The sequence below is a fragment of the Salvelinus alpinus genome, chromosome 17, assembly GCF_045679555.1.
Source record: "Salvelinus alpinus chromosome 17, SLU_Salpinus.1, whole genome shotgun sequence".
Classification (NCBI taxonomy): Eukaryota; Metazoa; Chordata; class Actinopteri; order Salmoniformes; family Salmonidae; genus Salvelinus; species Salvelinus alpinus.
In genome coordinates, this window is record NC_092102.1 from 37,762,948 (window position 1) to 37,787,884 (window position 24,937).

The following is a 24,937-nucleotide window of genomic DNA, read 5'->3' on the forward strand; positions in this document are numbered from 1 at the left end:
CATTTTAATCACACTTTGTATAACAAGAAAATGTGGGAAAAGTAAAGGGGTGTGAATAGTTTCTGAAGCTACTGTATCTAGCGAGGAAGAGAACCTGGTCAAAGAATGTGAAACATCTACAGAGTGGACATCATGCCAGAGGCTATCTGCTATAAGTCAGTTACGGGGAAGATGACTGTGCGTGCATGTGTGTCGTGTGTCAGGGGAGGTTGAGACTGCAGGGGAATTAAGCTCTTGTGTCACAAACACACAGAAACAGAACCTACAGTTTTCTGTCGGTACAAGGTATCTGTTGTAAGTGCTGGGCACTGAGGCTACAGATAGCATTATAGGATTGAGAGAGAGAGAGACTTTTTGTCTGTGGACTGAATAGCCATCATCACAATCATGGTTCATTAGGCATGGGCACAGTTATTGGAATATTCTAATGGAGTGTTAGTTTATTTTTTATTTTATTTAACTAAGAACAAATTCTTATTTATAATGACGGCCTACCCCAGCCAAACCCTAACCAGGATGACACTGGGACAATTGTGCGCCGCCCTATGGGACTCCCAATCACGTCCGGTTGTGATACAGCCTGGAATCGAACCAGGGTCTGTAGTGACACCTCTAACACTGAGATGCATTGCCCACTGGGGAGTTAGTATTCCATTACTTGTGAGAGTATTCATTTTTGAGAAGGAAAACATATATAGTTATATTTTAACAACGAAAAGGCTTTGTCTAAAATGAAATAATATTATCCATGTGAGATTGCTACATAGCCTAGAAGGATAGACCAATGCATTTGACATTTTAATAAAACAACAGTTTTATGACCGTTTTTATGAATCCCCTCACCTTAAAAATAAACACACCGGTAGCCTAGACATGTTGTTATAGTCGGTGTAGCAAGTGAAGTGGGAGATTTCTAATCAATGCAAAATCAAATTAAATTTAGGGAATTAAATTGGCTAACTACCTGAACCAACAGGTAGGCTGTTGTTTAATATTAATGGAGTTGTAGACAACGGAGGGTGCCGCAAAATAGCCTCAATTAGCTAGCCTTTCTACATTAGCTAGCTAGCTTCTTTACAATGACTTGATGCAGCCAAGACAGGCACTACCAGATGGTATCTGTATTTATTATGGATCCCCTTTACCTGCTGCCAAGGCAGCAGCTACTCTTCCTGGGGTCTGGCAAAATTAAAGCAGTTATACATTTTTAAAAACACTACAATCAATACATTCATTACAGAATTCACAACACACTAAGTGTGTGCCCTCAGGCCTCTACTACCACATACAGTGAGGGAAAAAAGTATTTGATCCCCTGCTGATTTTGTACGTTTTCCCACTGACAAAGAAATTATCAGTCTATAATTTTAATGGTAGGTTTATTTGAACAGTGAGAGACAGAATATCAACAAAAAAATCCAGAAAAACGCATGTCAAAAATGTTATGAATTGATTTGCATTTTAATGAGGGAAATAAGTATTTGACCCCTCTGCAAAACATGACTTAGTACTTGGTGGCAAAACCCTTGTTGGCAATCACAGAGGTCAGACGTTTCTTGTAGTTGGCCACCAGGTTTGCACACATCTCAGGAGGGATTTTGTCCCACTCCTCTTTGCAGATCTTCTTCAAGTCATTAAGGTTTCGAGGCTGACGTTTGGCAACTCGAACCTTCAGCTCCCTCCACAGATTTTCTATGGGATTAAGGTCTGGAGACTGGCTAGGCCACTCCAGGACCTTAATGTGCTTCTTCTTGAGCCACTCCTTTGTTGCCTTGGCCGTGTGTTTTGGGTCATTGTCATGCTGGAATACCCATCCACGACCCATTTTCAATACCCTGGCTGAGGGAAGGAGGTTTTCACCCAAGATTTGACGGTACATGGCCCCGTCCATCGTCCCTTTGATGCGGTGAAGTTGTCCTGTCCCTTTAGCAGAAAAACACCCCCAAAGCATAATGTTTCCACCTCCATGTTTGACGGTGGGGATGGTTTCTTGGGGTCATAGGCAGCATTCCTCCTCCTCCAAACACGGCAAGTTGGGTTGATGCCAAAGAACTCCATGTTGGTCTCATCTGACCACAACACGTTCACCCAGTTGTCCTCTGAATCATTCAGATGTTCATTGGCAAACTTCAGACGGGCATGTATATGTGCTTTCTTGAGCAGGGGGACCTTGCGGGCGCTGCAGGATTTCAGTCCTTCACGGCATAGTGTGTTATCAATTGTTTTCTTGATGACTATGGTCCCAGCTGCCTTGAGATCATTGACAAGATCCTCCTGTGTAGTTCTGGGCTGATTCCTCACCGTTCTCATGATCATTGCAACTCCACGAGGTGAGATCTTGCATGGAGCCCCAGGCTGAGGGAGATTGACAGTTATTTTGTGTTTCTTCCATTTGCGAATAATCACAGAAACTGTTGTCACCTTCTCACCAAGCTGCTTGGCGATGGTCTTGTAGCCCATTCCAGCCTTGTGTAGGTCTACAATCTTGTCCCTGACATCCTTGGAGAGCTCTTTGGTCTTGGCCATGGTGGAGAGTTTGGAATCTGATTGATTGATTGCTTCTGTGGACAGGTATCTTTTATACAGGTAAGAAACTGAGATTAGGAGCACTCCCTTTAAGAGTGTGCTCCTAATCTCCGTTCGTTACCTGTATGAAAGACACCTGGGAGCCAGAAATCTTTTTGATTGAGAAGGGGTCAAATACTTATTTCCCTCATTAAAATGCAAATCAATTTATAACATTTTTGACATGCATTTTTCTGGATATTTTTGTTATTCTGTCTCTCACTGTTCAAATAAACCTACCATTAAAATTATAGACTGATAATTTCTTTGTCAGTGGGCAAACGTACAAAATCAGCAGGGGATCAAATACTTTTTTCCCTCACTGTATCTACAACTCAAGATCCAAGTGTTCGTGTCTGTATAGTGCGTATGTTATCATGTGTGTGTATGCATGTGTCTGTGTCTATGTTTGTGTTGCTTCACAGTCCCCACTGTTCCACAAGGTGTATTTGTATCTGTTTTTCAAATCTGATTCTACTGCTTGCATCAGTTACATGATGTGGAATAGAGTTCCATGTAGTCATGGCTCTATGTAGTAATGTGCGCCTCCCATAGTCTGTTCTGGACTTGGGGACTGTGAAGAGACCTCTGGTGGCATGTCTTTTAGGGTATGCATGGGTGTCCGAGCTGTGTGCTAGTCTTTTCAACAGACAGCGCAGTGCTTTCAACATGTCAATACCGCTCACAAATACAAGTAGTGATGATGTCAATCTCTCTTCTTTTTCGAGCAAGGAGAGATTGACATGCATATTATTGTTTGCTCTCTGTGTACATCCAAGGGCCAGCCGTGCTGCTCTGTTCTGAGCCAATTGCAATTTTCCTAAGTCCCTCTTTGTGGCACCTGACCACACGACTGAACAGTAGTCAAGGTGCATCAAAACTAGAGCCTGTAGGACCTGCCTTGTTGATAGTGTTGTTAAGAAGGCAGAGCATCGCTTTATTATGGACAGACTTCTCCCCATCTTAGCTACTACTGCATCAATATGTTTTGACCATGACAGCTTACAATCCAGGGTTACTCCAAACAGTTTATTCATCTCAACTTGCTCGATTTCCACATTATTTATTATTATTTCCAAATGATTTATTTATGGGTGTAACCTATGGCAGCAACACGTTTGTCTAACTAGCGCGAGTCATTTTGACTACTTTCTCTCTCTCCCTCCCTCCGTGCCACACACAGGCCCCTGCTCCTCTTCTCCCCCTCCCGCACCCCTCTGCTATCCAGAGTGTCTGCTATCCCATTCACCCCATCCCTATGGTTCACATTAAAGACCACAGCTCTGCGTCACTTTACACAGTTCTGCGTAGGCTAACTACTTTCTCTCTACCATACAATAGGACTTATGTTATTGGTGCTTATATAACAGTAGAAGCATGTGAGACGAGATTGTAAGATTGCGATGTGGATTAACAAGATGTTCTGAGGCTATGCATGTAACAGTTGTCTGAGAGAGAGATATCTATTCAATAGAGAAGAAGAGAGGGGAGTGGGAGAAGTAAATAGATAGAGGAAGGAATAGAGAGAAGAGAAAGACATGAATGAGTGTATATCATTGCTGTAAACTGCTGTAAAAAAGGGGGAGATGGAGAGGAGGTGGGAGGGAGGGAGGGAGAGAGGAGGCAGGGGCCATTACGTAACATGGTAGAGGAAGGCCAGGATGGGGATATTATCGAGAGGAGGGAGGCCGGGGGTTACTATTATTAGGGGAGGTAGAGGGGACAGCAGGCTGTTGGGACAGGGGAGAGAGACTGCTGATAGCTACAGTTCAGAGGAGTAACCCTCCTTTCATGGCAGCCTGTTCCTCTACAGGGAGCTGGACCAATATCAAAACCAGCCAAGTCACTCAAGATTCACTTCGTATTGTACGTCCATCCGAGGACGTCGGGACATGCCTTCGGAACCCCACTGCTAGGAGCAGCAGTGAGTGCTATTACCATCAAGTAGGCTTGAGTTTTTCTGGATGCCCAAACCTTAACCCTTAACTTAACCATTCGGAATGAATGCCTAAATTTAACCAGCCGCCAGGTGTCTTGCCAGGAGGCTCAACTGATCGACCGTGGCAACCCAAGCTGTCAAAACAACTTTTAAATTGACGTTTGTAGCAATTTCGAAATTTGTTGTTTGGAGAAACAGGAATACATGTCAAATTGGTCAAACCATGAGATCTTGTTGATCAAACCATGAGATCTTGTTGATCAAACCATGAGATCTTGTTGATCAAACCATGAGATCTTGTTGATCAAACCATGAGCTCTTGTTGATCAAACCATGAGATCTTGTTGGTCAAACCATGAGCTCTTGTTGATCAAACCATGAGATCTTGTTGGTCAAACCATGAGATCTTGTTGGTCAAACCATGAGCTCTTGTTGATCAAACCATGAGATCTTGTTGATCAAAACACAAGTGAACTACAAATATCTGTGTTTGTGTGAGGGGGGGGGGGGGGGGGAAACTGGAGTTGGAACATATGTTTTATAAATGAATAAATAAAATGCTCTGCCCAAGGGAAGGTTTGTCTCAACATTTGCAATGTTGTTCTGCATGTGTGTGTATTCTCTATGGAAAAGGGGATGTTGTTCACCCCCCTTCCTCACCCAGCCAAGGTCAAACACACAACAGATGTCATGTCAGTCTGAGCAAGAGGCAACAGCCCTGCCAAGTGAGGACACACACACACACACACACACACACACACACACACACACACACACACACACACACACACACACACACACACACACACACACACACACACACACACACACACAAACTACTTGACACAAACTACTTGACAAACTACTTACTTCTTCTGACTGTTGTTTTTGGGTCCTGTCTTGGCAATTGCCGCAAGAAAGTTTCGTGTATGAGCCCTTCTTTTCAGGGTGCATAGGAGACCGCTCTAAGTCAGGAGGCTGAAGAAATTCAGCTTGGCCCCTAACACCCTCACAAACTTCTACAGATGCACCACTGAGAGCTTCCTGTCGGGCTGTATCACCGCCTGGTACAGCAATTGCGCCGTCCGCAACTGTAGGGCTCTCCAGAGGGTGGTGCGGTCTGCCCAATGCATCACCAGGGCCACACTGCCTGTCCTCCAGGACATCTACAGCACCTGTCACAGAAGGCCAAGAAGATTATCAAGGACCTCAGCCACCTGAGCCTCGGCCTGTTCATCCATCTAAAAGGTGGAGACAGTACAGGTACATCAAATCTGGGACCGAGAAACTGGAAAAATAGCTTCTATCTCCAGGCCATCAAACTGTAACATAGTCACCAGTACCCTGCCCTGAACCTTAGTCAGTGATGGAAAAAAGACCAAATTGTCATACTTGAGTAAAAGTAAAGATACCTTAATAGAAAATGACTCAAGTAAAAGTGAAAGCCACCCAGTAAAATACTACTTGAGTAAAAGTAAAGATACCTTAATAGAAAATGACTCAAGTAAAAGTGAAAGCCACCCAGTAAAATACTACTTGAGTAAAAGTAAAGATACCTTAATAGAAAATGACTCAAGTAAAAGTGAAAGCCACCCAGTAAAATACTACTTGAGTAAAAGTAATGTAAATGTTATTGCAAATATGTACTTAAGTATCAAAAGGAGAAGTGTAAATCATTTCAAATTGCTTCTATTAAGCAAACAACACGGCACAATTGTATTTATTTTTTATTTCCGTATAACCAGGGGCACACTCCAAAACTTACACATCATTTTCAAACAAAGCATTTGTGTTTAGTGAGTCTGCCAGATCAGAGGCAGTAAGGATGGCCACGGATGTTCTCTTGATAAGTGCGGGAATTGGACCATTTTCGTCTCCTGCTAAGCATTCAAAATGTAACGAGTATTTTTGGGTGTCAGGAAAAATGTATGGAGTAAAAAGTATATTATTTTTTTCAGGAAAGTAGTCAAGTTAAAGTAAAAGTTGTGAAAAATATAAATAGTACAAATACCCTCAAAACTACTTAAGTAGTATTTTAAAGTATTTTTACACCACAAGTACTTTACACCACTGACCCTATTAACTGTTACTACCCTGCACCTTAGAGGCTGATGCCCTATGTACATTGTCATTGAACACTGGTGAGTTTAATCATGTTTACATACTGTTTTACCCACTTCATACAGAATGTACACTGAGTGTACAAAACATTAGGAACACCTTCTATTTCAGTGACATAGACTGACTAGGTGAATCCAGGTGAAAGCTATGATCCTTTATTGATGTCACTTGATACATATACTTCAATCAGTGTAGATGAAGGGGATGAGACGAGTTAAAGAAGGATTTTTAAGCCTTGAGACATATGAGACATGGATTGTGTATGTGTGCCGTTCAGAGGGTGAATGGGCAAGACAACATATTGAAGTGCATTTGAATGGGGTGTAGTAGTTGGTTTGAGGCTGTACACACCTTTCCTATTCATATACTGTCCATACTGTCTGTTCACACCATTATATACATATATATATTTATATTCCTGACTCTTGGCATTGCTCTTTTTACATTTATTTTGATTTATTTGTATTTGTGTGTTTTGTTTTGTATTGTTTGGTATTGCTGCACTGTTGAAACTAGAAACATAAGCATTTCGCTGCACCTGCGATAACATCTGCAAAACATGTGTACGCGAGCAATACATCAGATTTTGATTTGATTTGAGTTCATGTAAAGTGGAGTCGGAACACATTGAAAGATAAACAATGTTAATTATCCACATGGTGGAGCGGACGAAAAGACAGCTGGGTGGATGGATGGATGCTATTTCTAAAACGTATTTATCTTAGTGTGATTGTATTCATGGAGCATCACTGACCTAGTGTCCATGTAACTGTGTAAACCCACTGTCTCTCCGTGGTGGTAGCTAGCTGGCTTCCTTATGGATAGGCCATGGAAAGAAAGGCTAAGTTACTAAATCAACACTCTGGTGAACTTCTGGTAAGAGCTCCTCGGTTTCCTGGATGATACACACCCACGCACACACGTTCATTTATTAGGATCTCAATGGGACCACGCCCCTTTGGCAGCATGACAGTCGATAGGCCAGCTAAAGTAAAGAAGCCAGGTGCAGCCAGTTACACACACACACACACACACACACACACACACACACACACACACACACACACACACACACACACACACACACACACACACACACTTCTGGTGAAATGATGGTGGACAAAGGTGTTGGGCATGGGGTAGGCTGTTGAGGCTAACTTTAGCACGCTAGATAAACAAAGACATCTGCAGATTTATCTCTTTTTGGGGCTGGTGAGATACTCTTCTCTCTTATTAACATGCGTGGGTGTGTATCATCCAGGAAACCAAGGAGCTCTTACCAGAAGTTTACCAGAGTGTTGATTTAGTAACTTAGACCCCCCCCCCCCCCACACACACACATCTTTTTCTCTCTCTTTCTCCCTCTCTCCCTCTCTGGGCCTGTTGCTCCACTGCGTTTCATTGGATTGGCTCCAGTTTCCAGCCAATATCGCAACACTGCAATCTCTTGGTGCTCTGGGGCCCTATTCGGCTGTGTGTGTGTGTGTGTGTGTGTGTGTGTGTGTGTGTGTGTGTGTGTGTGTGTGTGTGTGTGTGTGTGTGTGTGTGTGTGTGTGTGTGTGTGTGTGTGTGTGTGTGTGTGTGTGTGTGTGTGTGTGTGTGTGTGTGTGTAACTGGCTGCACCTGGCTTCTTTACTTTAGCTGGCCTATCGACTGTCATGCTGCCAAAGGGGCGTGGTCCCATTGAGATCCTATGAATTGAATGCGTATTCTAATTCCATGGTTGCCCCAACCAGGGTCACTTTGAAAAAGAACACGATCATTATAACCATGTGGGAAATTGAAGAATAAAAAAACAAAGGAGTAAAGTCAACAAACTAAGACCTGTAGATGTCTTAAATCATTTGAAACTCCTTTAGAATGTCTGCCTTGTTGACAATTACAGGTAAGTGCCAAAATGAAGGAAACACTTGAGTAAATTAGTGATACAAAGTATATTGAAAGCAGGTGCTTCCACACAGGTGTGGTTCCTGAGATAATGAATCAATTAACATCCCATCATGCTTAGGGTCACGAATAAAAATGCTGGGCAGGCCATTATTTTGTCTACCATGGCTATGCCCTCATAGGATGACAATACCCCCATCCACAGGGCACGAGTGGTCACTGAATGGTTTGATGAGCATGAAAACGATATGAACCATATGCCATGGTCACCAGATCTCAACCCAATTGAACACTTATGGGAGATTCTGGAGCGGCACCTGATACAGCGTTTTCCACCACCATCAACAAAACACCAAATGATGGAATTTATTTTGGAAGAATAGTGTTGCAACCCTCCAATAGAGTTCCAGACAGTTGTAGAATCTATGCCAAGGTGCATTGAAACTGTTCTGGCTCGTGGTGGCCCAGCTCCACTTTGTGCTGGTGTTTCCTTTATTTTGGCAGTTACCTGTACATTTATATGGCTCCATCCTAAGTGACAATGTTTCAATCCCATGAATGTTCATCATATGAAACAGATTATATACACAAACCCAAGTACATACAGCACATACAGTACATATCGGCTATTATAAACTGAGTAGTTTGAGTCCTGGATGCTGATTGGCTGAAAGCCATGGTATATCAAACAATGCAAAACTCATTTACTGTTCAAATTATGTTTGTAACCCGTTTATAATAGCAATAAGACACCTCAGGGGTTTGTGGTATATGGCCAGTATACCACGGCTAAGGGCTGTATCCAGGCACTCCGCGTTGCGTCGTGCATAAGAACAGCTCTTAGCCGTTGTATATTGGCCATATACCACACCCCCTCAAGCGTTATTGCTTAAGTATAGGATGGATGGACCGATGCCTTGAAATCATTTTCAACCTTTTCTTTCTCAGTAGTTTCATTTGTGTGTATATGAATGTTATTGTATGTGTGTCCATGTGTGTATAAATATGTGTGTTTATTATCTGTGTGGGTTGGTTTTATTGCTAGGCTGTTGGCCATGTTCTGTTGTCTTGTGTAAACATTGATATAAAGTTATCTGGTGAACAACAGTAGATTGACCATAGAGGGAGGTAAACTCAAGGGTAGAGATGTAAGTTACACACAAACACGCACGTATATACACACACAAACACACACACCTGATGAAGCTCTGGTTCAGCACTGTGACTAGAGATCCCTGTCGGGAAACGCGGAGGAGCGGAACCTCTTCATGTCAGGAAATCAGGAGGGGCGTGTGTGTCACGGCCAGAGGGAATGGTCCAGTCCACTGCCAGTATGAGACATGGGCAATTCCACGCTAACGGAATTACACTTTAACTCAGATTTTTCACTTGTATGCCGAACAAAAAACATTTATTTCAAAGTTTAACAAACCATACAACTATATGCACAAGGACTACTTGGAACAATTTACACCGAAAATGTAACCCAAAAGAATTTACTGGAAGAACTATGCAGATGCAAAGTTTGGTAACAGAATTACAGTAAAATCTCCCTCAGGTTTTTATGTGACCACGTTTTCCAAAAAAGATCTGCTCCAAATGAAGATTCATAGATGTCTGCAGAAAGACTGGGGTGTCCGCTATGACATCACACCTTCAGTTAGAAAGAATGGGGTGTCCGCTATGACATCACACCTTCAGTTAGAAAGAATGTCTTTTGGATATTGAACTACAGCAGGTGAAGTGGATTTACATCTGGTAACTGAATTACAGGATTGGAATTACATCTGTACTATACAGAAATGCATAGTTAAGAATATTAATATAGCTATCTTCATGGTGATGTATTCTGAATAGGTACACAAAGGTAAAACTAAGCAATATCCTTCTTTTGCATATTTGGGAGCTCCGCCCCCAACCAAACACGACTACATTTGGTTGGTCTGGACCAGACCAAATCTGAAACAATCACAGATGCCTTTTGTTTCACAAGTTTCAACATCACAGTAGAGCACAGCACAGTAGAGTTCAGTACAGTAGAGTACAGTACAATACAGTACATTATACTGTACTCTACACTAGTGTGTGCTACTGTCACGTACTGGTCTGTACTGTTCTCTACTCTACAGTTCCTATGCTGTCCGAACTTGTGAAACATAGATTGGTTCAGATTTGGTCCAGCCAGGGCGGACTGACTCAATTTCAACTACTTTTCAATGTCCATGGATGTCCAGTGTCTGCCGGTGCTCAGTGGGTGACGATGCTTGTTCCAGTAAATGGGAAGAGGGTAGGTGGTAGGTGTCATGGTAGGTGTCAGTAAGAGCTGGGAGAGGTGACATTAATTGGACAGAGAGAAGAGAGAAAGTGAGAGGGACGGATTGTCCAGACTGTTTTCACAGTCTTGCTTTGAACACCTGACAGAAAGAGAAAAAAACAGTTATGAGCTTAGCATAACAGTAGCCTATGCCAGTGGAAGGAAGGACAGTAGCAGGTGACCCAATTGTGGTTTGTGACAACTACGTTTTCCCCTTGTAGCCAATTCAATTGCAGTAATTCCAACAAGTAAATTCATCAAATTTCTGCCCTGCTAGACCTGCCCGGTCAACTGTAAGTGCTGTTAAGTGAAGTGGAAACATCTAGGAGCAACAACTGCTCAGCCAGGAAGTGGTAGGCCACACAAGCTCATAGAATGGGGCTACCGAGTGCTGAAGCACGTAGCGTGTAAAAAATAATCTGTCCTCGGTTGCAATACTCACTACCGAGTTCCAAACTGCTTCTGGAAGCAACGTCAGCACAAGAACGGTTCTTCTGCAGCTTCATAAAATGGGTTTCCATGGCCAAGCAGCCGCACGCAAGCATAAGATCACTGCGCAATGCCAAGTGTCGGCTGGAGTGGTGTAAAGTGACCACATACTTTTGGTCATGTAGTGTATGTTGTAGATTTGTGGGTTTTTGGTAACAGAATTACAAGGCAATGTTTCTTAAATTTACAGAAGGCAAATCATTTCTCCCAAACTAAATATAAGTGTTCATTAATTGTCAGGGGTCTTTACTTCAACATTATTGTGTTTTGATGTATTTCTGATACCCTCTAAGACGTTTCCTGGTAGACCCTTTTCCATCTGACCAGAAATCAAAGCCTTTACTTATTCAACATTTTTAGGATGGAAAATGGTTGAGAAAGTACAGTGCCAGTCAAAAGTTTGGACACACCTACTCATTCAAGGGTTTTTCTTTATTTTTTACTAATTTCTACATTGTTGAATAATAGTGAAGACATCAACACTATGAAATAACACATGGAGTCATGTAGTAACCAAAGTGTCAAACAAATCAATAGATATTTTATATTTGAGATTCTTCAAAGTAGCCACCCTTTGCCTTGATGACAGCTTTAAACACTCTTGGCATTCTCTCAACCAGCTTCATGAGGTAGTCAGCTAGAATGCATTTCAATTACAGGTGTGCCTTGTTAAAAGTTAATTTGTGGAATTTCTTTCCTTCTTAATGCGTTTGAGCCAATCAGTTGTGTTGTGACCAGGTAGGGTGGTATACAGAAGATAGCCCTATTTGGTAAAAGACCAAGTCCATATTATGGCAAGAACAGCTCAAATAAGCAAAGAGAAACGACAGTCCTCTGCTGCAGAGGGTAAGTTCATTAGAGTTACCAGCCTCAGAAATCGCCAATTAACTGCACCTCAGATTGAAGCCCAAATAAATGCTTTACAGAGTTCAAGTAACAAACACATCTCAACATCAACTGTTCAAAGGAGAACCAAAGGAGAACCAAAAAAGTGTTGAACAAATCTAAATATATTTGAGATTTGAGATTCTTCAAAGTAGCCACCCATAGTGTTGATGTCTTCACTATTCTACAATGTAGAAAATAGTAAAAATAAAGAAAAACCCTTGAATGAGTAGGTGTGTCCAAACTGTTGACTGGTACTGTGTCTATGCCTTCATTTAAAAACAAATATAGACTCGTATCTTTCATTTGACACTCAATTTGACATGCTTCTATGAACTTCACATGTTGGTGCACATGGGTCCTTTTATATGGAATTGCCCACGTACTACCCAGCAGACACAGACTAGAGGCGGTCTGAGAATGGCAGCAAAATGTATGCTGCGTTTGTGTGTGTGTGTTCCCTAGACATGTATTCCTGATGTTTTCCCTCAATGTCAGAGGATCCACAGACACACTTGGATAGAGATAAGCAGATTAGACCCATTCCATGCATGCACACACACACACACACACACACACACACACACACACACACACACACACACACACACACACACACACACACACACAGTCTTGTTTTTTGAGATGTTAAACTTGGCTAACCATGAGGTCAGTCTGAGCAAGTGAAAACAGTAATGTGTAAAGTCTATGTTGCCCTCTACTCTTCTCTCTGTTATTGTTTTAGTCTGTGTGTTATAAAGACAGATTGCTTCATAGTTGATGCATTCCTTTCAGATCTGTCTGCACCCCATCCAGCACTGTTTCTCTCTCATGTTTGGAAGTTGACCCAGCTAGAAGAGAAATGCAGGAGACATTTTGGCTGTGTGTTTACTTAGGGCAGAAGTTTTGGTGTGTGTGTGTGCATGTGCGTTTGTGAGTGTGTGTGTGTAGTGCAGCTTTGCCAGGGCTTAGGGCTTGGCTGAGAGCGCTCCTCAAACCAGTTTACTCTGGTTGTGTAGGGGAGCAGTCTGGAGGCGGACCTCTTAAAGCTGCAGACCAGACCGTCTGTCGTTTTCTTGTTGTTATTGTGAGCTTCATTGTATTTCAGTGTGGTGGGTGTAGGTGTGTGGATTTTTGCTTCATCATTTCCTTGTGTGACAGAACTGTTTATGTTTTAGATGGGGGAGAGAGAGAGAGAGGTCAGAGAGAGAGAGAGAGAGAGAGAGAGGTCAGAGAGAGAGAGAGGTCAGAGAGCAGTGGTGCATAGGGAGTGAGGATCTGGGTCTTTACAACACAATGACACAGATTACTGCATGCTCTTTATGCTTTTATTAGATGACCCTCTCTTAAAGACTACCCTGTTCAGTTAGTGTGTAGAGCTCTCCGTGCCAGTGAGCAGTATAAGTACACGGTTGAGCTGACGGCTCTTTCAAGGGGTGTGCTGGGTACAGAGAGGTTATAACAACATTGCCAAACGTCTCTCTCTCTCTCTCTCTCTCTCTCTCTCTCTCTCTCTCTCTCTCTCTCTCTCTCTCTCTCTCTCTCTCTGGTCTCTCTTTCTCTCTTGCTCTCTCTCTCTCTGGTCTCTCTTTCTCTCTCTCTCTGGTCTCTCTCTCTCTCTCTCTCTCTCTCTCTCTCTCTCTCTCTCTCTCTCTCTCTCTCTCTCTCTGGTCTCTCTTTCTCTCTCTCTCTTTCTCTTTCTCTCTCTCTCTCTCTCTCTCTCTCTCTCTCTCTCTCTCTCTGGTCTCTCTTTCTCTCTTGCTCTCTCTCTCTCTGGTCTCTCTTTCTCTCTCTCTCTCTCTGGTCTCTCTTTCTCTCTTGCTCTCTCTCTCTCTCTGGTCTCTCTCTCTCTCTCTCTCTGGTCTCTCTTTCTCTCTCTCTCTCTGGTCTCTCTTTCTCTCTTGCTCTCTCTCTCTGGTCTCTCTTCCTCTCTTGCTCTCTCTCTCTCTCTCTCTCTGGTCTCTCTTTCTCTCTGGTCTCTCTTTCTCTCTTGCTCTCTCTCTCTCTCTGGTCTCTCTCTCTCTCTGGTCTCTCTTTCTCTCTCTGTCTCTCTCTCTCTGGTCTCTCTTGCTCTCTTGCTCTCTATCTTTCTCTCTCTCTCTCTTTCTCTCTTGCTCTCTCTCTCTCTGGTCTCTCTTTCTATCTCTCTCTCTCTCTCTCTCTGGTCTCTCTTTCTCTCTTGCTCTCTCGCTCTCTGGTCTCTCTTTCTCTCTTGCTCTCTCTCTCTCTGGTCAATCTTCTCTCTCTCTCTCTCTCTCTCTGGTCTCTCATGCTCTCTTGCTCTCTCTCTCTCTGGTCTCTCTTTCTCTCTCTGTCTCTCTCTCTCTGGTCTCTCTTGCTCTCTCTCTTTCTCTCTTTCTCTCTCTCTCTCATGTCTCTCTTGCTCTCTCTCTCTCTGGTCTCTCTTTCTCGCTCTGTCTCTCTCTCTCTGGTCTCTCTTGCTCTCTTGCTCTCTCTCTCTCTGGTCTCTCTTGCTCTCTCTCTCTCTGGTCTCTCTTGCTCTCTTGCTCTCTCTCTCTCTCTGTCCCGCTCTCTTATCCTCTTGCTCTTTCACTTCCTATTTTAAAGCAGCTGACAGCTGTAGCGGAATATATGCCTTACACATAACCAGCTTCCCCCTATCATATGATCATATCATCCTTATTCTCTCAGGTAGCTAGAGAAGCTTGTCCTGTGACCCATCTCAGGCGTTTGGAATTTCCCTCTCAACCAATAGCAATGAACCATGAATAAACAAAACCGGATCTTGTAGTCATGACCCAGCCATTAGCCGGGACTCGCCAGTGTCTTTAGCCTTCACCCACTGCTAGACTAATGTGACAGGGCTCTGCAAAAGGAGTGTTCTGGTTATCTGAACGTTATCCGAACGTTATCCGAACGTCGGTCTGGTCAGCATTCCGTGCTAAGGGGGAATTTTCAGCATTCACAGGGGAGTGGAACACAGTATTTATTATTGTACTCTAATTTTCCATTCCATGCTATAAAACAGTTTGTTGTTCTGTCTAAAGAAAGCCTGGCTGGTATATTTCAGAGTTGGGATTGGGATAGGGTTGGGCCTTTTCCTGGTTTCTAGGTTTGGCTATGGCAGACACATGATTGGTCGGTTTGACTGCGGCATACTCAGTTGATGGGTGGTCTGCAATGGCGAACACAGCTACTGGTCAGTCTGCAGTGCGGAAATCTAACTCTGAGGACCTTATAGTGAACAATGGGCCATTTTATGCTAGTATGCTTATATATATATATTGTAGAATGACTGTTACAGGTGTGCCGGTTTGATATAGTTTGCTATGCAGGAATAGCATGTTGGTTGTGGGTTTCTAGCACCTCCATCGGTTTTATGTCCATAATGTGTAACCTGTTATCTGGTGTGTATTGCAGAAAACCCTCAGGTCGTGCTGATAAGGAGGTAATGGCTGCCACCGTCCTGACATCGCTATCCACCTCCCCACTGGTCCTCACCCAGACATCCTCAGGTAAGACCCCACACGCACACACACACACACACGCACGCACACACACACACACACACACACACACGCACACACACACACACACACACACACGCACACACACACCGCGCGCGCGCGCACGCACGCACGCACACACACATCTTTGTTTTACTATCCTTGTGGGGAGCAAACAATAGATTCCCGTTCAAAATCCTATTTTTCTTAACCCTTAAACCTAACCCTAACCTTAACCCTAACTTAACCCCAAATCACTAACCCTAAACCTAACCCTTATTGTAACTTTAATTGTAACCCTAAACCTAACCCCTAAGCATAAAATTGCCTTTTCCTTGTGGGGACTGGTGAAATGGGCCCATGTGTCAGAATTGTCCTTCTATATTTAGCCTTAAAGGGAATATCCACTCAAAAACCATCTTTTGGTAAGTCTATCTTTTGGTAAGTCTATCTTTTGGTAAGTCCACGATCTCTTCATTAGGCCACTGTTGATTTCGTCTCAAAAGCAGTCAAGTTTTCCAGATATTGGATAGCATTTTGCAGCTTGACACTTGGCTTCTTGAAAGCCCAATATCTTATAAACTTGACTCCTGACAACAGCAACAGTGGACTAATGAAAAAAATGAAATAAAGATAGTTTCTGAGTTGATTTTCTCTTTAACTTAATCATGCAAGTGTTTTTATTTTGCTGTGTTTTACCACCCCTATCCCCCCTCATTGGAGAGCAGCCTTATTTGACTTTATGCTATTTTTATTACGTTTTTCTTTTTAATCAGGCAACACGGCAACTCCTGGGAGTGCCATTAAGCCGACTGCTCTTTCTTTTATAGAGAAAACGAGAGGGATAAGGGAGGGGAGAGGACACTTGTTTATCGGTTTTACCAGAAATTCCCAATTTTTTGTCATCACCCTCTATTGATAAATGACAAAATTACCTCTATACTAGGGTTTGTCAACTCAGAACCAGATGACTGGGTTATACAGATTATAAAAGATCTTGCTCACACTTAATATATTAATTTCATTTAGGCATTAACAGCTGTACTGCTCGCCAGGAGGAATATGGCTGTTTCCAGGAGACCCCAGGCCAAACCAGGAGGGCTGGCAACCCTACAAACCTACTGTACCTCTAAATCCACATCCATTTTCCCCTATTGTTCATTAGATGTTCTGATCACGCTGAGGTGAGGAGATGAGAGCTGGTACCTAGCCGCTGTGTTGGAACACACATTAGGGTCACGTGTGGCTGGGTCAGTGTGCCTTTGAAAAACGACTCCCTGTGTAAGCCTGGCTGGGATCCATTTTGGTTAAAACCTATCCATTAACATTTTGGGGGTTTTCTTCCCCCTTCCCTAAATCTACAGTATACTGTAAATATACTGTATTTAACCACTCTTGTCCCCATCTCCACAGTTTAGTTCTGTTATTGATTCAAGTGGGTTAATCCACAACACACAGTGCATTCGGAAAGTATTCAGACCCTTTGACTTTTTCAACATTTTGTTACGTTACAGCTTTATTCTAAAATAGATTTTTTTTTAAACATGTCATTAATCTACACACAATACCCCATAATGACAAAGCGAAAGCAGGTTTTTGGAATTTTTAGCAAATGTAAAACATAAATATAACAAATTAAAAACAGAAATATCTTATTTAGATACAGTACCAGTCAAAAGTCTGGACACACCTACTCATTCAAGGGTTTTTCTTTATTTTTACTATTTTCTACATTGTAGAATAATAGTGAAGACATCAAAACTATGAATAACACATATGGAATCATGTAGTAACCAAAAAATGTTAAACAAAACTACATTTATTTTAGATTTTAGATTCTTCAAAGTAACCACCCTTTGCCTTGATGACAGCTTTGCACACTCTTGGCATTCTCTCAACCAGCTTCATGAGAAATTATTTTCCAACAGTCTTGAAGGAGTTCCCACATATGCTGAGCACTTGTTGGCTTCTTTTCTTTCATTCTGCGGTCCAACTCATCTCAAACCATCTCAATTGGTGATTGTGGAGGCCAGGTCATCTGATGCAGCACTCTATCACTCTCCTTGGTCAAATAGCCCTTACACAGCCTGGAGGTCGTTGTCCCGTTGAAAAACAATTGATAGTCCCACTAAGTGCTAGGGTTGCACATTTTGGGGAATATTCAGAGGTGGAAACTTTCCGTGGGAATTTAATGGGAATATTTGGGAATTAACGGAAATATATGCAAATTAATATTAATACCATTTAATTGTAGATGTTTTTTGCATTGGATATATTTACCATATCATATGGAGACAGAAACATAAACATTTTACCTTAGCATATGTAGACATTATTGCAAATTATTAAATCCTTCCAATAGAAATTTTTAAAAACGATTTAGTTATGAATTGAACTTTACTTAAATGAGTTGACTCTTCACATAGAATGATTTCACTGAACAACAAAAGAAAGGGAATTTTGAATGATCCCCAATGATCCATCGCATCTCCCAAAAACGTTTTCAACATAGATCTGTAAAATGATAGTCTAGAAACTAAAGATTTGGTGGTCTTCCTTTCAGGCTTCCATGTCTTCTCCCTGGCCCTCCTCAATGTCCACCTCTTCAACATCAGACTCTGAGGCCTCATCTTCACTGTCACTTTCCAACCCTGTTGAGGATGGCTCATTGTCAGGCTCAAAAAGCCTCAAATTTGCCCGACCAATTTTACAACCCATGTATTGGTCAGCCTGTTGCGTGCTTTGGTGTGTGTGTTCCCAAACAAGGACCAGTTGCGCTCTGAGGCAGCTGATATTGGTGGGATTTGGAGGATGATGGAGGCAACAGGGGAAAGAGCCTCAGATCCACAAAGTCCCTTCTACCAGGTGGCAGATGAGATATTTTGGCACGACTGCCATATTGCATCTCCATACCAAAGCGCTTGCTTGGAAGTGTATATCGCCAGACTGCCAAGAACCTTGCCCTCATCCAGGCCAAGGTGGCGAGACACGGTAGTGATGACACCTTAGGCCTTGTTGATCTCTGCACCAGACAGGATGCTCTTGCCAGCATACTATGGGGTCCAACATGTCCAACACTGTGGGGTGTATGGGCTTCAGGCAGAAGTCTTCACGCTTTTTGATGTATTTCAGAACTGCAGTTTCCTCTGCTTGGAGCAACAGTGAAGTGGGCAGGGCAGTACGGATTTCTTCTCTTACTTCTGCAAGCAGAGTCTAAACATTAGACAGGATGGCGTTGTCTCCCTCAATCCGTGCAATGCTACTGCTATAGGTTTCAGGAGTTTCAGGCTGCTTACCACTCTCAGGAGGATCCTCTTGATGGGGCTGGATCCTCTTGATGGGGCTGTCCATATCGGCATACTGCGATATGGCCATTTCTTGGAGAGACTCCTTCCCCTCCAGGAGACTGTCAAACATGATGACAACACCACCCCAACGGGTGTTGCTGGGCAGCTTCAATGTGGGGCTCTTATTCTTCTCACTTTGCTTGGTGAGGTAGATTGCTACTATAACTTGATGACCCTTCACATACTTAACCATTTCCTTGGCTCTCTTGTAGAGTGTATCCATTGTTTTCAGTGCCATGATGTCCTTGAGGAGCAGATTCAATGCATGAGCAGCACAGCCAATGGGTGTGATGTGAGGGTAGGACTCCTCCACTTTAGACCAAGCAGCCTTCATGTTTGCAGCATTGTCTGTCACCAGTGCAAATACCTTCTGTGGTCTAAGGTCATTGATGACTGTCTTCAGCTCATCTGCAATGTAGAGGCCGGTGTGTCTGTTGTCCCTTGTGTCTGTGCTCTTGTAGAATACTGGTTGAGGGGTGGAGATGATGTAGTTAATTATTCCTTGCCCACGAGCATTCGACCACCCATCATAGATGATTGCAATACAGTCTGCTTTCTCTATGATTTGCTTGACCTTCACTTGAACTCTGTTGAACTCTGCATCCAGCAAATTAGTAAATAAAGCATGCTTGGTTGGAGGGGTGTATGCTGGGCGAAGAACATTCAGAAATCTCTTCCAATACACATTGCCAGTAAGCATCAGAGGTGAACCAGTTGCATACACAGCTCGAGCAAGACATTCATCAGCATTTCTCTTACTATGTTCCTCCATTGAGTCAAAAAAACTCCTGATTCCAGGAGGACCATGAGCTGTTGCTATCGATAAGGTGTCTGATTCATCATTTTCACCTCGAATAGAAGTAGAGGGACTTTTGTCAGAGGTTGCTTGTTGTGAGCGCTGAGGGAACTTTATGCACTTGGCCAGATGATTCTGCATCTTTGTTGCATTCATCACATATAATTTGGCACAGTATTTGCAAATGTACACAGCTTTTTCTTCTACATTAGCTGCCGTGAAATGTCTCCTCATATCAGATAGTGCCCGTGGCATTTTCCTGTAAAGATTTTTTTTAAATGAGTAAAAAAACTAAAATACAATTCCATGTACAGATAAATAGATAAGCAGTCAGATTAAACAACTCCTTTGTAAGATAAATGTTTTAAAATGAAACATGTATGGAAGCAGGTGAATTAACACTCCTCAGTTCGCAGGCTCAAGCAAGCTAAAACTCACATGGTAGCAAAAACTAACTAGCAGAAATTGTTACAATTTACTAGTTAACAAAAAAATCATGTATGTCATATAAAATATATTCACCCCACCCAGTATTGTAATAAAAACTTACCAGAAAGCATGTAGTCCTTTGCTCAGACAGTGTAGTAGCGTGGGCTCAATAGCATCGCATTAGTGTGCAAGATCTTGAGAATCAGCTGAACATGTGATGGAAGAGTGCACTGTGCATGCAGAGGGTTGCAATTCCATTGAATTGGGGATAGTTTAACCAAAATATGCCACAAGACCTAGAATTGCCTTATGTGTATTCCACAAAAAAGGTTCACTGTTATACGCTATCTTTTTTTATGTATTTAAGCAAAATTCCCCAAATTCCAGGACATAACCTTCCACAGAAAATTTGCGGAAATTTCCTGGAAGGTTTCCGAACCTATTGCTGCAAAATGCTCCGGTAGCCATACTGGTTAAGTGTGCCTTGAATTCTAAATAAATCCCAGAGGATGTCACCAGCCAAGCACCCCCACACCATCACACCTCCTCCTCCATGCTTCACTGTGGGAACCACACATGCGGAGATCATCCGTTCACCTACTCTGCATCTCACAAAGACACAGCCGTTGGAACCAAAAATCTCACATTTGGACTCATCCTTCAGTAGTGGTTTCTTTGCAGCAATTTGACCATGAAGGCCTGATTCATGCAGTCTCCTTTGAACAGTTGATGTTGAGATGTGTCTGTTACTTGAACTCTGTGAAGCATTTATTTGGGCTGCAATCTGAGGTGCAGTTAACTCAAATGAACTTATCCTCTGCAGCAGAGGTAACTCTGGGTCTTCCTTTCCTTTGTCGGTACTCAAGAGAGCTAATTTCACCACAGCGCTTGATGTTTTTTTCCGCGGTGACTGACCTTCATGTCTTAAAGAAATGATGGACTGTTGTTTTTCTTTGTTTATGTGAGTTGTTCTTGCCATACTAGAGCTATCTTGTGTATACCACCCATACCTTGTCACAACACAACTGATTGGCTCAAACGCATTAAGAAAGAAAGAAATCCACAAATGTACTTGTAATGCATTCTAGGTGACTACCTCATTAAGCTGTTTGAGAGAATGCCAAGAGTGTGCAAAGCTGTCATCAAGGCAATGGGTGGCTACTTTGAAGAATCTCAAATATAAAATATATTTTGATTTGTTTAACACGTTTTTGGTTACTACATGATTTCATAGTTTTGATGTCTTCACTATTATTTTACAATGTAGAAAATAGTAAAAATAAAGAAAAACCCTTGAATGAGTAGGTGTGTCCAAACTTTTGACTGGTACTGTAAGTATTCAGACCCTTTGCTATGAGACTTGAAATTGAGCTCATGTGCATCCTGTTTCTGTCAGAGCTGCTAGGAGTACTGGGTGGAGGAGTCAAGCGCAGAGAGCAGGTATTCAAGAACGTGGATTTTATTTCCTGTAGACAGGGAAAACGATCATGCCCAAACACACGGGCGCATGAAAATACCAGTCCAAACACACAGGACTAAACTGTCCGGAAAATATAGAATCCACATAAAATCCAACACCAAATAACAGAGAACAAGCCCGCACAACAGCCAGCGGGCCTACTGCCCTTAAATAGCCTACCCACAAAACTAAACTCAAAACAGGTGCACCCAATCAGCCCAAACTAACAGAAACAAAAAGAAGAGAATCGATGGCAGCTAGTAGGCCGGTGACGACGACCGCCGAGCGCCGCCCGAACAGGAAGAGGCACCATCTTCGGCGGGATTCGTGACAGTTTCCATTGATCTTCCTTGAGATGTTTCTACAACTTGATTGGAGTCCACCTGTGGTAAATTCAATTGACTGAACATGATTTGGAAAGGCACACACCTGTCTATACAAGGTCCCACAGTTGACAGCGCATGTCAGAGATAAAAACCAAGCCATGAGGTCAAAGGAAATGTCCGTAGAGCTCCGAGACAGGATGGTGTCGAGGCACAGATCTGGGGATGTGTACCAAACAATTTCTGCAGCATTGAAAGTCCCCAAGAACACAGTGGCCTCCATCATTCTTAAATGGAAGAAGTTTGGAACCACCAACACTCTTCCTAGAGGTGGCCGCCCAGCCAAATTGAGCTATCGGGGGAGAAGGGCCTTGGTCAGGTAGGTGACTAAGAACCCGATGCTCCAGGGTTCCTCTGTGGAGATGGGAGAACCTTCTAGAATAACATCTCTGCAGCACTCCACCAATCAGGCCTTTATGGTGGAGTGGCCAGACGGAAGCCACTCCTCAGTAAAAGGCACATGACAGCCCACTTGGAGTTTGCCAAAAGGCACCTGAAGGACTCTCAGACCATGAGAAGCAAGATTGTCTGGTATGATGAAACCAAGATTGAAGTCTTTTGCCTGAATACCAAGTGTCACGTCTGGAGGAAACCTGGCACCATCCCTACAGTGAAGCATGGTGGTGGCAGCATCATGCTGTTGGGATGTTTTTCAGCGGCAGGGACTGGGAGACTTGTCGGGATTGAGGGAAAGATGAACTGAGCAAAGTACAGAGATCATTGATGAAAATCTGCACCAGAGCGCTCAGGACATCAGACTGGGGTGAAGGTTCACTTTCCAACAGGACAACGACCCTAAGCACAGCCAAGACAATGCAGGAGTGGCTTCGGGACAAGTCTCTGAATGTCCTTGAGTCGCTCAGCCAGAGCCCGGACTTGAACCCGATCGAACATCATTGGAGAGATCTGAAAATAGCTGTGCAGCGACGCTCCCCATCCAACCTGACAGAGCTTGAGAGGACCTGCAGAGAAGAATGGGAGAAACTCCCCAAATTCATGTGTGCCAAGCTTGTAGAGTCTTACCCAAGAAGACTCGAGGCTGCAATCGCTGCCAAAGGTACTTCAACAAAGTACTGAGTAAAGGGTCTGAATACTTGTGTAAATGTGATATTACAGTTTTTATTTGTAATACATTTGAAAAATGTCCCAAAAAAAGAGTTTTTGCTTTGTCATTATGGGGTATTGTTTGTAGATTGATGAGGGGGGAAAAACAATTTAATACATTTTTGAATAAGGTTGTGGATTGTGGAAAAGGTGAAGGGGTCTGAACAATTTCCGAATGCACTGTATTAGGTGCTGGGAGGGTATACTGTGCTGTATGTGGGGAGAAAGGCCAAAGCTGTATACATTTTTCATGATACATCAGAAATTTCATCAATCTCTATTCATACAGTACATAATTCAACTGTACCTGTTTTCCCTCCAATATCTTATTTTCTTTCCCCTGGTTTCATTGTTGTGCTGTTGTGCTTAACTCTCAATGTCTTTGAGGGATAAGAGGTTAATCTTCCCTAAGACAACACTCCTATGACTCTATTCTCTGTAGGATCCTTCTCATCTACACTGGCCCCCATGGACCAGTCAGTCATTGATTCATATGAGTTAATAAAATCCCCAACACACACCTCATCCTGCTGAGAGGCTCTACCTCTTATTTTTCATTATGTTTCAGCACAAGGCAATGCAAAACACATTTTGTGACAAGGTTTTTAGAGTAATAAGTGAATTAAAACTAAATTCTCAGATTGGCTTCCTCCTTGGCTATGATAGCATGGTACTGACCGGCCCTTCGCTGTCTCCAGCTGCAGTTCCGGAGTCGGCTAGGGGGTGGAAGGAGGCGCTGTCGACCAGCTACAGCAGCTCCACCAGTGGCAACTGGAGCTGGGACACCAGCGACCAATCAGTGCCCTCCACGCCATCCCCACCCCTCTCCAACGATGCCAGCAAGAGCTTCCTGCTCCCCTCCCAGGGTGATGACGTCATCGAGGACGTCACAGAGAGCACTCATTTTCCGTTTGTGGACCCCATACCCCGGAAGCGAAAGGTACAACTCGGGGTCAGGGGTCGGGGTCGGGGGGTTGTAATGAGGTTTCGTCTCAATGCTTCTGAATATCTTTCCTTACTCATCTCCTGATCTCCAAGGAGTTCATAGATCACAGCTATTTGATTTATTCAGTCCAGTTACTTGGTTCTTGGGACTCTCCAGATGAGAATAATATTTGTAGCCACAGCCAAACCTAAGCTGCGACCCAGTAGAAATTGTCCATTGGCCAACAGTTGCTCCCATGGATTTAGGAACCCTTGCCCTGGTGTGTAATATTCCTAACTCAGAGTAGTGTCTGGGGCCTCTGAAACCAACGTTAGGATCCTGTGACACAAGTTTGGCCCTGAGATAAGGCCTGTCAATCTTAACGCCTCTGAGCGTAATACAGTGTGTTCTCACTCTCTCTTTCCCTCTCGCTCTCCATTTTCTTCCCTTGTCTTTTCATGCGGTGGAAACAGTCCATGACGTAAATGTGGTTTCAGTATCAAGAAGAGCCATTAGCCCCCTCACCCACCTCCGAGAGGAAGAGGGGAGTTAGAAGGGGGAAAGGGGAGGAGGTTTGTAAAAAGAGAGTTTAGAAAGGAAGGACTGGGTGTAAAAAGAGATTTGGGATGGGGGAAGAGAGAAGAGAGAAGAGGGGGAATAAGAAGAGTTTTGGGATGGAGGAGGAAAGGAGGAGGGAAGTAGGGAAGGACTAAAAGGAGAGAATATGAGGCTTCAGCTGTAGGTAGCTGAGAGAAGAATCTCATTACTCCACTGTGACAGATATAGGAGTGGAGACTGGAGGGGCTCATATATAGGAGTGGAGACTG

The 24,937-nt window shown here is 43.2% G+C and overlaps 1 protein-coding gene across 2 annotated transcripts in view; it reads left to right on the forward strand.

The window, feature by feature from the left end:
* LOC139542909 (zinc finger protein 704-like) overlaps positions 1–24,937 on the forward strand; it is a 189,023-nt gene that overhangs the window by 106,695 nt on the left and 57,391 nt on the right. For both annotated transcript variants that reach the window (XM_071348881.1, XM_071348880.1), the window contains exons 3-4: positions 15,582–15,676; positions 23,884–24,125. In XM_071348881.1, coding sequence (XP_071204982.1) covers positions 15,582–15,676; positions 23,884–24,125 — 337 coding nt within the window. The remainder of the gene's footprint in view (positions 1–15,581; positions 15,677–23,883; positions 24,126–24,937) is intronic.